General features: G+C 44.3%; 1 protein-coding gene and 1 long non-coding RNA gene across 16 annotated transcripts in view; one reads left to right on the forward strand and one right to left on the reverse strand.

Annotated features, from left to right (window-relative positions):
- Positions 1 to 15,758, reverse strand: part of LOC115936716 (uncharacterized) — a 201,162-nt gene that overhangs the window by 97,941 nt on the left and 87,463 nt on the right. The window lies entirely within an intron of this gene.
- IRAG1 (inositol 1,4,5-triphosphate receptor associated 1) overlaps positions 1 to 15,758 on the forward strand; it is a 123,475-nt gene that overhangs the window by 64,695 nt on the left and 43,022 nt on the right. For 9 of the 12 annotated variants that reach the window (XR_014138356.1, XR_014138357.1, XM_081797382.1 and 6 more), the window contains 6 exons: positions 1,408 to 1,581; positions 2,175 to 2,249; positions 3,130 to 3,182; positions 3,379 to 3,423; positions 4,567 to 5,184; positions 6,981 to 7,059. Coding sequence is in view for 10 of the 12 variants with exons in the window: in XM_081797382.1 (XP_081653508.1) it covers positions 1,408 to 1,581; positions 2,175 to 2,249; positions 3,130 to 3,182; positions 3,379 to 3,423; positions 4,567 to 5,184; positions 6,981 to 7,059 (1,044 nt within the window). In the remaining 2 variants the exon portion in view is untranslated. Of the gene's footprint in view, positions 1 to 1,407; positions 1,582 to 2,121; positions 2,250 to 3,129; positions 3,183 to 3,378; positions 3,424 to 4,566; positions 5,185 to 6,980; positions 7,060 to 15,758 lie in introns of those variants that run through there. The other 3 variants (XM_081797390.1, XM_081797389.1, XM_081797386.1) reach the window with 3 other exon arrangements.

The raw sequence follows: 15,758 nt of genomic DNA on the forward strand, positions 1-15,758 counted from the left end.
GCAGGGTGAGGCTCAATTCTGGGGCACAGGGGGCAGAGCCCTCTACCTCCTGCTAGAAAGGCCCACATCCAGGTAGGTATGTGTTTGAATGCAAGCATCTCTGCCCCAATCACTAGCTCATTATCCAAATGATTTCTCAGGGTCTGTTCTGGACCATTGGAATACAGATATGATATAGACTTGGTCTCTGCCTCCATGTTGCTCATAGTCTATGAAGAGACTGAGAAATGAACAGATATAATCAAGACACCGTATTATAAGGCCCTTTAAAGAAGTGTTAGGGAAACTGAGGCAAGAAGGAGACCAATTCTATCTGGGGAGGGGGAAGGCTGGATAGATATTCCAGAAGAGAGAGTATTTGAGTTGTGCCTTAGGGAGTTGGACAGATAGACAAAAGGAAGAAAAAGCATTCTGGGTGGAAGAAACAACATGGTGGGGGAGCAGGAACCATAACAGAGCAACTGAATGCTCTGCTGTGTGTATTAGTCAGGACTCTTTCAAATGATGGAACATAACTCAAACTATCTTACCCAAAAAAACAAACATACATGAAAATAAAAGCCAGAGCTTTTGGTTTCAAGGAGTGCTGAATCCAGGTGCTCAAGTTGGGTCATTAGCAATTGGCTCATCCCATCTCTCAAACTTCCTTTCATGTGGAATCCTGATGATGTGAGGCAGGAGAAGTGCAAGGTCAGATATGGCTCTTAGGAAGTTGACTCTGATAGGCAGTGGAAGATGGGAGGAAGCGGATAGCGTGAAGGTAGAGGCCTATGAAGCAGCTGTTGTAACTGTGCAGGTAAGATCTAAGGAACAAGAATGGAGAGGAGGCACAAGTTCCAGAGATATTTCTGAGGTAAATTATGATCAGGACTTGATAACCAGTTGGTGGGATGTGAAGAGACCAAGGAAGGAGTGTGGAGTGACTCCCACGTTTCTGAGCAGCTGGGGAAAGTGGTGTCATTTACCCATAGAAGTGCTGCTGGAGAAGAGGCAGTTTTGGAGAAGAGTGGAGGTAGATAGTGTGAGTAGAGGAAAGAAGGGAGGGAAGGTGGCCATGATCTTTGGAGTGCTCTTTATCCACACATCTTAAGCTCCCTAGCTTGTTGAACACATAGAGACCTGAAAGAAGAACACACTAGGGAAAGATAGCATGGAGGTGGAGCTCCTGATGGCCTTCCCTAATGGCAGAGTTTAGGACAGTACTGGGAACCTAGGTGGCTTCATGATTGTTACAGAGGACCTGCCACAGCCACAGGCTACAAACCTGCTGAGGTTTGTCTGTCTCCCTGGCCTGGCATTGGGCTGAAGTTTGGCTGGCTGAGTCCACTCTGGGCAGCTTCCCTGGGCTAAGGTGTGGGGGGCCAAGAATTCTGTGGTTCTCACCTTGAGTTCACCCTCCCACTGCAGACCCTGCAGGGCACGTTATTGACCTGGTCAATGACCAGCTGCCGGATATCAGCATCTCAGAAGAGGACAAGAAGAAAAACCTGGCGCTGCTGGAAGAAGCCAAGTCGGTGAGTGAACGATTCCTGACCCGCCGTGGGAGGAAGTCCAGGAGCGGCCCCGGAGACTCCCCGTCAGGTAGGATGTACAGGTGGCTGCCCTGAGCCCCTCCAAGGTGGGGTAGGGGATAGGGAGGGCCAGGACCCAGTTGTAGCGGGAGCCCTGCTTCCAAGGGGTGGCCTTTGACTTGCCTGCCCCCAGGCCTGTAGGCCTGTAGGCACCAAGGGGACTGATACTTGTGGAGGGGATCTTGTAAAGACAGGGCATCTTAGCTGAAATAGCTGAAAGAGCTATTTCAGAAGCTCTTAAAATACTGATGCAACTCTAGCTCAGAAAACTCTGCTTTTCCTTTTTGGGGCCTATTGTGTCTTTCTGTTTCACCAAGAAATGTCAGCCTTTATGATACCCATGAATTTAACATGGGTTCCCCCTCCCTGAATCCTACATAGAGAGAAATCCCTGTGTGATACCCATGTGCACAGGCTCCTGGACCACCCTGCATGGAGGGAGTCCTCCTGCGGTAGGAGCCTTATATGGCAGTCCAGAATCAGCCCCTGACCTGACGAAGCAGTCCCAGTTCCCAGGGGTCAGCAATACCTGAAAGGATATCTTTGTTAGGCTGAAGTCATAAACCTTCATGAATGCTGGCCAGTTTGTGTCTGTCTCCACAGCTGTTTCCTCAAACCTCAGCCCCGGAGCTTCTCCGACATCCTCTCAAAGCAACTCGCTTACTGTCTCCACGCCTGGTGAGGTCCAATGCCCCTGGCATTTCCTGTCTGGGCTTATCTCCTTGGGTGGCAGCTGAGTCCGACCCCTCGGCTGCTGCTTTTGTCACTCTAGTAAAAATTACAGCAAAGTTCCAGTTCCTGATTGGGATTCTTCTTGGGGGCAGCCTGGAAAATCTAGTGCTGATGAGCACTAGAAGGGCCCCACCCCTGCTCAGGATGCCCAGGATGCATCCCATCTCGCAGGCTTTCTAGTCAGGACCCTTGTTTGGCATCCCAGCTAGGCCTGGTGGGGCTGCCTCTGAGGAGGTGGATGTACTTTCTGTTGGGGTTTTGAGCTAGTGTGGGGAGACAGGCCTAGCCCAGGATGAGTCTAGGTAGGTGAGGACAGAGGCAAGGTTGTGGGAAAGGGGCTACAACTGGTGCTTTCTCTGCTAAGAGAGGACTCACAGAGAGGCCACCCCAGAGCTTATTTAGAAGGCCCTCTAATTGAGCCACTCTTTTCTTTTTGGTTTCTTCCCTTTCATTACACTGTGTACAGGGCCACACCCTCAAACCAGCTTGGAAAGGGGCATGGTGCCAGGGAGAACAGCCTGCCCTTGTCAGAGCTGTGGGGCAAGCTCAGGCAGCCTGGGTTCAGTTCCCAGCGCTGATACTTCCTGGCTGTGTGACCTTGACTTCCCTCTGCCTCAGTTTCCTCATGTGGTTTCAGTGTTGATTAAATGAGGGCTCACCATAGAACCTGACATGTGGAAGGTATTCAACATGTCAGGCATTACTGGCCACCGCACCTGAGCGAACCAAGGGAGGGCATTCTGGGGAGGTAGATGTGTTTTTGCTAAAGGGACAGCTGATGGTCTGGGGTGCTGGACATCACTCACCAGTGTCTGGACCATTCCAGGTTTGGATGCATGCAGTGGCCCACAGTCCCCTTTGTCTGGAGCACCACCACAGGTAACAGGGGTCCTGATTGGGGTTTCTATGCCAACTGGTCTCTCCTCTTACCCCTTAACCCCTAAGAGGTTCTCCACGACCTATTGAGATGACGGTGGCTGGGAGGGGAAAGCATCTATACCACTTTGAGGGTATTTCAAGAGGAGATATGGTCTCTTCACATTGCTGTCTGACTTGTGTTCACTTTCTCCAACAGAAGGGGGATGAGGCCGAAGTCTCTTCACCTCACCTTGGCGAGCCTGTGAGTGTGAGCTCTGCCCAATTTGGATGATGTGGGTGTGGGAGACACTGTTCCAAAAGTCTAGGCTAGCCTTGGGCAGCCTGCAAGTTGGTGTACGTGAGTGGAGGGTCAAGGCTGGGGAAGCTAGAAGGTTCCTCTGTTCTGTCATGACTGGAAGTCTAAAGTGGAGGGGGTAAGGAGGCAGTATTCAGTGGAGGTCACTTTCACTATAACCCTATAACCCTGCACCTTCACTCAGGCCACTAGCCATAGACCAGGGGGACTGCTGGGCCTGGCAACAGGCAAGGCTGCTGCTTTTGTCACTCTAGTAAAAATTACAGCAAAGTTCCAGTTCCTGATTGGGATTCTTCTTGGGGGCAGCCTGGAAAATCTAGTGCTGATGAGCACTAGAAGGGCCCCACCCCTGCTCAGAGCAAAGTGCTCAAGGTGATGTCGAGGGCAGCATGAAATATAATCTCATCTAGAAGTGCGGCTAGGATAGAGTCCTCTGGGAGAGTTTCACCACTCACATAAGACAGCCATACAAATACTCCTCACAAAGTGGGTTTCCCTTGGGAAATGAAGTAAGAGTGCAGAATCTTAGAACTTCTGCGTAGTAAGATATCACCTTTGTAAGAATCACCTGATCCAAAGATCCTTAACCTCTTTTGGATCATGGAATTCTCTAAGAAACTGTTGAAAGCTACAGATTCTTTCCCCAGAAAAATACATACAATTTGCACATTTAAACACACATATACATTTGCAATAATTTCAGAGGGTTCACAAACCTGATGAGAAATCTGAGTCCCTAAGAGTTAAGGGCCTTGCCAGGAAGAGTCAAGACTAGAAACTGGGGCAACTGAGTCAAGGCCAAAATTTGTGACTGCCCCCAAGCTGTCCTCTATTCCACTGTCCTCCACAGCTCCCAGCCCTTGGGAAGTTCTTGGAAGATTGTGAATGACAGGTCCCCTTGTCCTGTCTGTTGTATAGACCTCAGACTTGTTTGCAGACCCCCTTTACTGATTCAGACTTGACTGAGAAGCCCTCCCCTTTCACTCAGTGCACACACATACACACAGGCACCTTAGCAGGTGGAAATGGCCCCACCTCTTTCCTCTCCAGCCTGCTTCCAGAGTCCCAGTTCCACCTTGTCTCTTTCAGAATGTCTCCAAAGGGCTAGCTGACCGGAAGCAGAATGACCAGAGGAAATTGTCTCAGGGCAGGCTGACTCCTCGTTCTCCCACAATTGAGAAGTCCAAAGAGATTGCAATTGAACAAAAGGAAAACTGCGATCCCCTCCAGTGCCCTGAGGCCACACCCAAAGGCCCAGCTTCTGGCTTAGGCAGTGGTGGGAAAATGGCCCTGAATAGCCCTCAGCCTGGCCCTGCTGAAAATGAGCTGGGAAAGGCACTTCTGAAGACAGCCAGGGAAGGCAACCCTCTGCCTAGAGGTCCAGCCCAGGGCTCTGGAGGGGTGGCTCCCCTGGGCCCCCAGGGAAAAGGTACAGCTGGAGAGCCGACAGGGTCAAAATTTGGCTCCAAAGCTGAGTTGCAGCCCCCTGCTTCCCGGCCGCCCCTACAGCGGGGGGTCTCCTGGGACAGTGGTCCTGAAGAACCTGGCCCCCGGCTGCAGAAAGTGCTTGCTAAGCTGCCTCTGGCAGAGGAAGAGAAGCGTTTTTCGGGCAAAGCAGGCAACAAGTTGGCCAAGGCACCCGGACTCAAAGACTTTCAGATACAAGTGCAGCCAGTACGGATGCAAAAACTGTCGAAGCTCCGTGAGGTAGGTTCCTGGGGGCCATCTGGGCAGGGTGTGCACTCCAGGTCCCCCTGGGCTGAAGACCTCTGGGCTGAGCTGCTAAGCAGGGCAACTGTGGCCTGGACTTGGGCCTTGTGGGTCCCTAAACTTCCCCACCCTGATAAATCAGGCCCACTGTGCAGCATCTTCTTCATAAATATGTTTCAGGTGATTTTACCGCACTTACCAGGGTGAGGTCAGTGTGGGATATAGTAGCCACACAAAGCCACATTTTAAGGGGAAGGCAGGTGTATGGCGGGCACATGAGCCCTCAGTACTGGGCTGTGTTTTCCCCTCCAGCCAGAGTTGGCAGCTCATAAACAGGAAGCCCTTAATAGAGTGCCTTGTCATGCCAAGGATGGAACAGCTATTCCCTTTGTCAGGCCCCGGAACTTTCCTTCCTGATGCCTGTTAACAAAGGGCCCCAAATCCATCCTCAAGTATAATGACGGCCATGAGGGGCTGCTCCCTCTGTGATGAATTTCTTCCAGTGTCTGTGATGTCCCCAATTTTCACTGGCCATCAAACCAGGCACAGTAGTCTCTCATGGGGCTGCCACCCTATGCAGGGGGTGATTGGGAGTATCCAGCAATGTAGGGGACAGAGATAGGGTGTGAGGGTGAGAAGAGATTAACAGGACAAGGAATCGTTATCCAGTCCCATTTCCCCATAGGGCCAACCCAGGCTACAGGGACTCCATGGGGAGGGACCTGGCACCCTCACGGCTAAAACTGGACAAGGCTCTCCTGGCTCCCCTACAGAATGCGTGTGACATGGGGAAGGAAAAGAGGTACCTGATAGCAGTCAAGCACAAGTGAGGAGGTTTCTGTGCTAGCAGGGACACATTGCAATGTGTCCTATTCAGAAACCTTCATTCCTATTCAGAAACTTTCCATGATTCTCTGAATTGGAGGCTCCAGGGAGCTGCTAAGGAAACAGGTAAAGGGCCCTGGCCAATTATTTCCATTTGAGCCATGAGCACCCTCTGCTGGCCCCTTCCTTTCCTTCCTTACCCAGGGGGCAAACCACTCAAGTGGCCCCTGCTACGAGGGAGACTGAAAATCCCCTCATAAGCACAAGTCACAAGGGGCAAGGAGATCTGTCAGACATTGGAAGTGCTGGTCTGGTGCTGACTGACCTGTGGTCAGCATCCCCATCTCTCCTGGGCTTTGACTGAGGCCCCAGGCAGTATAGTGGGGCAGCAACTCTCAGGCCTCATTTGTCTGGAGAGTTTAACAACTCAAGGGGTGCCATAACCAGCCACTGAGGAAATGGGGGTAGGACAGGTCACAACTCCTGGAAATGGGCATTCACTGCCCTGAACAACAGGACAGAAAGCTCTAGCGAGCTTGAAGCACAGTCATGAGCTCAACAAAATCATTTCCAGCAGAAGCTCCATACACATCCAGGTGACCACCCTATCCCCAGAGCCTTGGGCTCTGCTTCTGTTTGTCATATAGCTCTCAGCTACAGTGTGGCTGGAGCTCATTTGCCCTGAGGCCCACAGGCTTATTTAAAAGGCAGACCATGCCAAGGACAATTCTTAACCCAAGAAATGTGGTGCTAATGGTGGGGTTTCAGGCACGTTTATGGGCTGGGAGAGGAGCAGTCTTCCAGGTGCCCTTCATATGTCACTATGTCATGACTGTCCACCCACCTTTGAGGCTGCCCCTAGTACCTCCCACATAAGGCTGAGTGGTCACAGAGCCATAAACAGAACAAGAGAAGAGTTCCGCCTGATGTTATCATCTGAAATGTTGTTTTCTTCTTTTCCTAAAAAGGAGCACATCCTGATAAGAAATCAGAACTTAGTGGGGCTCAAGCTTCCAGAACTTAGTGAAGCTGCTGAGCAGGAAAAAGGTAGGTAGGGTTGGGGCAGATGCTCTCCTCAGGCCAGGGCTGGATTCATTTTTACCAGATAAAAGGAGGTGAACATGTCAACACTAGACTTCTGTCAGGGCCTTTGTCCCAGTGGCGAGTGTGGGCCAAACACACAGGAGGCCCTCAGTAAATATTTGCAGATAAATGAATGAATCAGATTATGTTTCCTGCCCACTCAGAGAACCTCTAAACTTGTCTCCTTCCAACCAGCCCCCCTTCCAGAACCTGCCATCCCTCCCTGAGCCTTGTTAGCACCTAGGAGGCCTGGAAGGGTGACCCAGGCCTCAACTTTTGACACTTCCTTTTCCTCTCACACCCAGGAAGTCACTCAAATAGAACAGTTCCTCTTTTCAAGACATTAGAGTCATCTCTTGCTTTCTAATCTGCTGTCACCACAAAGTCCAGACCCCAGCCCTTTCCTCCCTGGCCCGGCAAGTCCCCACCCACCCACCCTGCCAGACTCATCTTTAGAAAATAAGACTTTGGATCTGCTGCCTCCCTCCTGCCCCCCATCTCCTGGCTCACCTCTTCTATGGGTCATGCTACCTGTAGTCACTCTTAGCACAGAAGCCTTCTGCTTAAGGATTATTGTATGGGCATGCCCACATGCCACCAACTATTTTGGAAGCCCTGATCTGAAATATAGTTAACTAACATGTACCTATTCAACATTAACAAGATTCCCAGAAGTAAAATTTCCAACTTTTTTTTAAAGTACTAATTAAAGAAAATTAACCATCTTTAGAGGAAATCTTTTGAAAAAAATATGATATACTTTCTACTTTTAATTTTTAATGTGCTTATTAAAGCAGCTTCAAAACACTAGGAAAAGATTTATCTTAAAATTTGCCCCACAATCCCATAAATTCTGAAAAAATGCAATTTTTATTCTTTCCAGTATTGACCTGCATTTGTAAGTTTTTCACAATTGATTTGTGTAGCTATAATTTCTTGTTTCTACTTTTTGAACTTATTTCATAACTGATTCCATATATTTTGACGTCCTTTTATTTATCATTTAATGGGTGTATCTTTGCATTCATGCATTGATTGCTGGGTATTTCAGATGTTTACAGTTCTTTTAGCCATGATTAACCACCCTGCTCTAAACAACTCTGTACTCATAGTTTTCTTTCTTCCTTCAAGTTATTCCCTTGAACAAATTCTCAGGCTTGAGATTCACTGGGTCAAAGTGTAGAAACATTTGCATTTACCAAATTGCCTCCAATGTAGACTGCTACCTGCGAAGACTGAGTCTTTCTCCGAAGAACTACCAGCACTGGACTTTGCTTTGCTTTCACTCCTTATGGGCCAGAATATAGTAAGAATTAGATAATAAATGCCACTTTGATATTACTTCAACTAATTTGCTAGCAAGCAAGTTCAGATTTAATCATTTTAAATATTTAATTACTGTTTTTTTCTTAGTGGGTAGATTAGCTTTTCATCTCTTTACCCAAGTGTCCATATGGGCCTTGGGTTTTTTGTTGGTTTATTTTTTGTTGGTAATATATGTAAACTCTATAGATACTAACCTTTACTATACTCTTCTCTTGTAATTGATTTCTAGTTTCATACCATTACCCTTGGAAAAGATGCTTGATGTAATTTCAGTCTTCTGAAATTTATTGAGAGACTTGTTTTGTTCCTGTTAACATGATCTATCCTAGAGAATATTCCATGCGCACTTGAGAAGAATATGTATTCTATTGCTTTTGGGTAGAATGTTCTGTATATGTCTATTAGGTCCATGTGGTCTGATGTGTCATGTAAGGCCAATGTTTCCTTATTGATTTTCTGTCTGGATGATCTATCCATTGATGAAAATGGGGGTATTAAAGTCCCTTACAATTATTGTATTGCTGAAAATTTCTCCCTTTAGGTCTGTTAATATTTGTTTTATATTTAGGTACTCCTATGTTGGGTGTGTAAATATTTACAAATGTTATATCCTCTTGTTGGATTTGTATTTTTCTCAGTACTTTTTCATCCCATCATTTTTTGCTTTTTAACAAAGCAAATGCTTAGTCCAGTACCTGAGATGCAGTAATCACTCTAGTTATAGCAATTGTGCTAGTTAGTCACTGTAGTAATCCCTGTACCATTTATTTTTTTAGAGAAATTGTAAAGTTTTTATAATCATCTTTGCCTATCTTTTCTTTTGAAGGCTTCCATTATTTAAGTCATTATAAAAACATTATTTCTCCTTAATTGGGATAGCAAATCTATTTTCTAATAGTTTGTCTATAGTTTGATCTATTTATATTTATTTTGCTAATACCTGTAGAATGTATTTTAAGATATAGGTATTTGGAAATTTAAGATCCTGTTACCTCAATAATATTTTAATAGTATGTATATTTCTTATTATTTTGTGGCTTAGACAATCATATATTACATTCTTTTTTATTTTTTTATTTTTATTTTATTTTATTTTATTTTAAAGATTTTATTTATTTATTTGAGAGAGAGAGAATGAGAGACAGAGAGCATGAGAGGGAGGAGGGTCAGAGGGAGAAGCAGACTCCCTACCGAGCAGGGAACCCGATGCGGGACTCGATCCTGGGACTCCAGGATCATGACCTGAGCCGAAGGCAGTCGCTTAACCAACTGAGCCACCCAGGCGCCCTATTTTTATTTTTTTTTAAGATTTTATTTATTTGCGAGAGAGAGAATGAGAGACAGAGAGCATGAGAGGGAGGAGGGTCAGAGGGAGAAGCAGACTCCCTGCTGAGCAGGGAGCCTGATGTGGGACTTGATCCCGGGACTCCAGGATCATGACCTGAGCCGAAGGCAGTCGCTTAACCAACTGAGCCACCCAGGCGCCCCTACATTCTTTTTTATATATACCAAACACTAGTTCTGAGCCCTTGATTCTCTTTTATTCTGATCAGTACTGAACCATTTTATTTACTGCTGCCTTATAATACATTAATATATTATGTAAGGTTACTTCTCTCTCACTGTTTATCTTTTTTAGAATATTCATTATGTTCTAGGGCGCCTGGGTGGCTCAGTTGGTTAAGTGACTGCCTTCGGCTCAGGTCATGATCCTGCAGTCCCGGGATCGAGTCCCGCATCAGGCTCCCTGCTCGGCGGGGGGTCTGCTTCTCCCTCTGCCCTCTTCCCTCTCGTGCTCTCTGTCTCTCATTCTCTCTCAAATAAATAAATAAAATCTTTAAAAAAAATAGAATATTCATTATGTTCTAGATATAAAGATTCAATGCAAAATAATGGAAAGAGCAACTGGACAAAAAGTCAGGAGATCTGAGTTCCTGTCTCAGTCCAGGAACCAATTGATGGAGTCTTTAAATATGTTCCAACCTCTGTTCCCTCTTGGACTAGCTGACCTCAGAAGGCTCTTAGCTCTGAACTAAGATTCAAGGATTACAGGTCTTTTCTAATTTTGCCTTTTACCTACCTATTTCTCTAAGTGAAATTTATGCCATTTTATATAACATTTTAATTGTGATTGCTCTAAAGCTACACACTGGATTCAGAAGAACTGTCCCAGTGTTGTTTGTTTTATAGTTTATAGACTTTTAAATTACTAACTTTGAAAACAATTAGTTCTCATTTGGACACAGGGTTTGTCCCTCTATTATTTGGGTTTTCCTCTCTTTTTCCTCTAAAAGATTTGAAGTTCTTTGTACAGGTCTCCATATCTCTTATTGGGGCACATTCTATATATTCTTACCTATTTATAAAGAAGACTCTTTTCATTAGATTTTCCTAGATGACAATCAGTGGCATAGATGAATGCTACTTGGTATTATACATGTTTCTTGTATATTAAGAAATGGTACAGGGATTACTACAGTGACTAACTAGCATAACTGCTATAACTACAGTGATTACTGCATCCCAGGTACTGGAGTAAGCATTTGATAATATTTCACTTAATGCTCATAGCAAACCTAGGAGGTAGGCCTTACTATACCCATTTTACAGATGAGGAAATTGAAGCCTGGGGAGGTTAAGTTCACATGGTTATTAATATCTGAAGCCAGGATTGGAACCCAGATGTGACCAAATCCAAAGGCTCTTGACCACCTTGCACAATGCCTTTTTCACATTCACAATCTGTTATTTTTATTTTATTGAATTCACTGTTTGTCTTGGTTGTGTATTTGTGCATGTGTGTGTGTACTTCTCTTGTGTATCTGTCTATGTTTTCTACTTTGGCAACATTCTCTAATATCATAATGGTGATAAGGAGAACACTTGCCTTGTTTCTGTTTTTAATTGAATTGTTTTTGTGTTTTTCTTTGAAGGATCATGTTGTGTCTGATTCTTAAATAGATGTGCTATTTTAATTTACTATTATTTAATATTACTAAATAGAAAAAGATATATGTAATAAAAGATAAAATATATAAAATATAAAAATATATTATTTCATATAACATATTTTATATATATTTATATATACTATATATTTTATATATATAGTATAGTATTTTATATTTTTATTATTTTAAGGAAATATTTTTGTCTTTAAAGTTTCAAGATTTATATTGAATTTTATCAACTTGCTTTGGGTATCTATTGAAGAATTATGTAAATTATATCATTTAATATAATAATAATTTTCCATATTTAGAAATAAACCCTGTGGTCCTGGAATAAAATTCATTTGGTCATGTTGTATTTGCTTTTATGTGTACTACCAAATTTTCTCCGTAAGTATTTCTCTTAAAGTATTCTACAACCTTTCTGCATTAGTTAAGATAAAATCTAAGTTGCTATGACATAGAGGCCCTGAAGTATGATAACCTATAGGGTAGAGAAGAATGTCTCAGCCTTGAATAATGATTCTAAGGCAAGCTGTCAGGTTAGCAGGTGGCTCTGCTCCACATAATCATTCAGGGACCTTAGTTTCTTCTCTGCATTTCTATACATTCTCCTAGATGTATCTTTATAGAAATACATAAGTTTTGCCCTGGGATAATATCTTAGAAGTGGAACTGCTTGATCAAAAGTAATTATATTTAAATACATATACATATTGCCGAATTAACTTATACAAATTATACCAATTTAGATATCTACTATGTGCCCTCCCTCCCATTTTTCTCTCATTTCTAGGATCTGGGCGGTCAAGAGCTCAAGCTTCAACACTTATTAGCTGCATAGCCTTGGGCAAGTTTCTTAGTCTCCTAGATGGCTCAGTTTGCTCATCTATATAATGGGTATACTAATAGTACTATAGGCTGATATAATGTTTTTATGTGATACTGGTCTTTATTCCAGCAGAAACCTGCTATGCATTTTAATTCCTATAATCGAGGTTGTAGAACTTTATCACACATGGGATGTTGTCCTGTGTGCTCCACAGTATATGTAGGATGGTGCTGGAGATGTGGTGAGCAGCCACATGTGTTTGATTGATATCTGCTGAGTTGGGACTTCCTTTTCCTACATTCTGAACATTTTGAATCATCCCCTCTCGTATCCAGGATGAAAGACTTTGGGAGCCCTCCCTGAAAGCTAAAGAGGCTAGCTCTTTTTGCAAGCTCTAATTACAACAGTGTATATGAGCTCATAGGGAAAACTCGAGTCTCTTATGATGATTGTTGGCTGTTCCTTTGGGAGATGGGGGAGATCCTTATCAGAACATTCTGGAATCTTAAGAACTTTGGCTCTCCTTCAGTTTCTGAGGATTGGGAGGCTCTTTCCTGCTGCATCTGGTCTTTCCAACAATCCAACAAGTTCTCTTCACAGATCATTTGTAGGATGTTTGGGTCCTAATCATTTGCAGGTCATTCAAGCCAAAGATGTGAGGCTGATTGTGGGCTAGTCCCCAGGCTGCATGCTGGGAATGCAGAGGTGAAAAAGACTCAGGCTCTGCCATCAAGAAGAGGGCCTTTTCTTGTTTGTCATTATTGGTTCCTTCAGCTACCTCAACAACCTCTGTCCCATCTCTCAGCACTCCTGACCTCCTCACCCAGTTCAATCCACTGTCCATACTCAGCCAGAGGAATCTTTGAAATGCAAGTCTTGTTCAGCATCTTCAGGGGCCTTTATTCTGCTCTTCCCGTGTGTAATTAACCCTGATCCCCTTTCCCACATCTTCGAGGGCCACTCTCCTCACTTTCAATATCTTGGCCTTCCTTCAGCAACTCATTCCTCCTTCTTGGATTGGCACAGGCACAGAACCGGGAATGTTTTTCCTCTCATCCTCTTTGCCTAATGAACTCTCATTTAGTCTTTAGATTTCTGCTCAAATGTCACTTTTCTAGGGAACATTTTTCCAGTACCTCCAGATCATTCTGTCTTTTTTTTTATTATTATGTTCAGTTAGCCACTGTATAGTACATCATTAGTTTTTGATGTAGTGTTCAATGATTCATTAGTTACGTGTAACACCCAGTGATCCTCACAACACTTGCCCTCCTTAATACCCATCACCCTGTTACCCCCTCCCCCCAACTCCTGCCCCACTGAAACCCTCAGTTTGTTTCCTGGGATCCATAGTCTCATGGTTCATCTCCCTCTCTGATTTCTCCCCCTTCAGATTTCCTTCCCTTCCCCTATGGTCCTCCGTGCTATTGCTTATGTTCCACATATGAATGAAACCATATGATAATTGTCTTATAAAATCTACCACAGTATGAAATGTAATGTTTGAGTGTTTCTCTAATTAATCTCTGTCCCCTGAGGTAACAAGCTCCCAGAGGACAGTGACCTGTTTTGCTCAGCATTATATCCCTAGCTCCAAGTCCGTTGCCTGAATCATAGTAAGCAGTCAATAAATACTGAATAAATGAATGAGCTCATCTTCACCTTCTAGGAGAGGAAACACAAGGATAGACAACGTCTCTATAATACATTGTGTTAAGACTTTACAACACAAAGTACCTAGGAACACAGAGGAAGAAGCAACCAGCTCAGTAGGGGTGAGTGTGTCAGGGCAGGATTCCAGGAGGAGCAGCTTTGAGCTGAGGAAAAGAAGGGCATCCTAGGCAGAGGGAAGAGCAGGAGCAAAAGCACACAGGCATCTTCTAGTTCTCGGCATGTTTCAGGAACAGAAGGAATCCCACGTGAACCAAGTGTGGATCATGTGTTCTAGAGAGATGGGCAGTAAGGGTGGAGTATAAGTGGGAAGCGGGGAGAGTGAAGGCTTTGAGGGACAATTAATGAGTTTGAACTTCATTCAGGACCCCTTGGAAAGCCAGAGAAACCTGCAGATAAGGAAGCATCAGGATCAAAGCTGAGTTTGAGAATAATTCTTCTCAACAAATTATGAAAGCTGCCCTGAAATGGGAGAGGCTGGAGGAAGGGAGACCAGTAAAAGGGTACGGAAACAGCATGGTGAGAGGTGATAAGGCTGTAGATTGAGATGGACAGGAGGAGATATAGGAGGGACAGGTTTGAGAGCTATTTGGAGGTCAGCTTGGCAGGACTTAGTGAGGAGACTGGTAGAGGGGAAGACCAGAAAGACCACCAGGTGTGTGTCCACATGGCCAAGGTAGGTGATGGTGTCATTAATGAGGATGGGGAGAACAGGAGGAAGAGCTCACCTGAGGAAGAAGACAGCAAGATTGGATTTGGATGTGTTGAATGCCCATGGAGAGCAGCTTGGATGCCACAGTCTGGCAGACCTAGTTTTGCATCCTGGTTCTACCACTAATAAGCTGGGACACTGGGAAATCTACTTAACTTAGCTGAGCCTAAGTTTCCTAGTTTGCAGAAAATTGGCTTAGCAATATTTACCTTGCAAGGCTGTTAAAAGGAATGAATGAAAAACTACATCTAATGCAAGGTGATGTTTGATAATGGTGGCTGTTGAAATTGTTTTCATCATCTTGATCCAAGTGACAACGTCTAGAAAGTGGTTGGATATCTGGACATGGAGGTTGAGAGAGGTGTGGGCAGTCCCTCTAGACACTCCCAGTCTGAGCTCAGAGCCCTCAGATCTCAGACAGGGAAAAGGCCTCCTTGAGAAGACCAATCTGAGGTAAGTTTATCCCCGACCAGTAGCTTTGGCCTTTTGGGGGTCATCCTGAGTCTCAGAGCATCTTTAATCAGAAGCCCCAGAAGTTATTTTTCTAAGTCCTGGAGATTGCCAGAAACAAATGCTTTCATTGGAATGAGCTAATACCGGCAGATATGTTTAAAATAGTTCTGTTAAAATACCTCCTGCACATTATCAAAATATTCAACCAATAGTAAAAAATACAAAGAAAGTAAATATAGCTTCTAACAAATGCCCTCTTCCCCACAAATACAGAAGGAGGAAGGGAGGAAGGAAGGAGATTATGCTATATTGCTAGATATACTTATTTTAGATAAAAAGTATGAAAATTTAATTGAACTTGAATTAAAGCAGAGTAAAACTGTGGGAATTACTGAATTTTGGCAATTTCTTCCTCCAGAAAACAGAGATTCGTTTTTAAAAGTTTAAAATATACATTATGAAATGCATTAAGAGTTTGGAGTCAATTGTTGAATCTCAGATCTGTACCTCTGAGACAAGTAATGCAAGATATGTTAAGAAAAAAAAAAGAAGAAGAAGAAGGTAGCGGGAGGGGAGGAATGAAGCGGGGGAAATCGGAGGGGTGGACGAACCATGAGAGAAGATGGACTCTGAAAAACAAACTGAGGGTTCTAGAGGGGAGGGGGGTGGGAGGATGGGTTGGCCTGGTGGTGGGTGTTGAGGAGGGCACGTTCTGCAT

The sequence above is a fragment of the Leptonychotes weddellii genome, chromosome 11 (genome assembly GCF_054177405.1).
Source record: "Leptonychotes weddellii isolate Sample4059 chromosome 11, ASM5417740v2, whole genome shotgun sequence".
NCBI classification, from domain to species: Eukaryota; Metazoa; Chordata; class Mammalia; order Carnivora; family Phocidae; genus Leptonychotes; species Leptonychotes weddellii.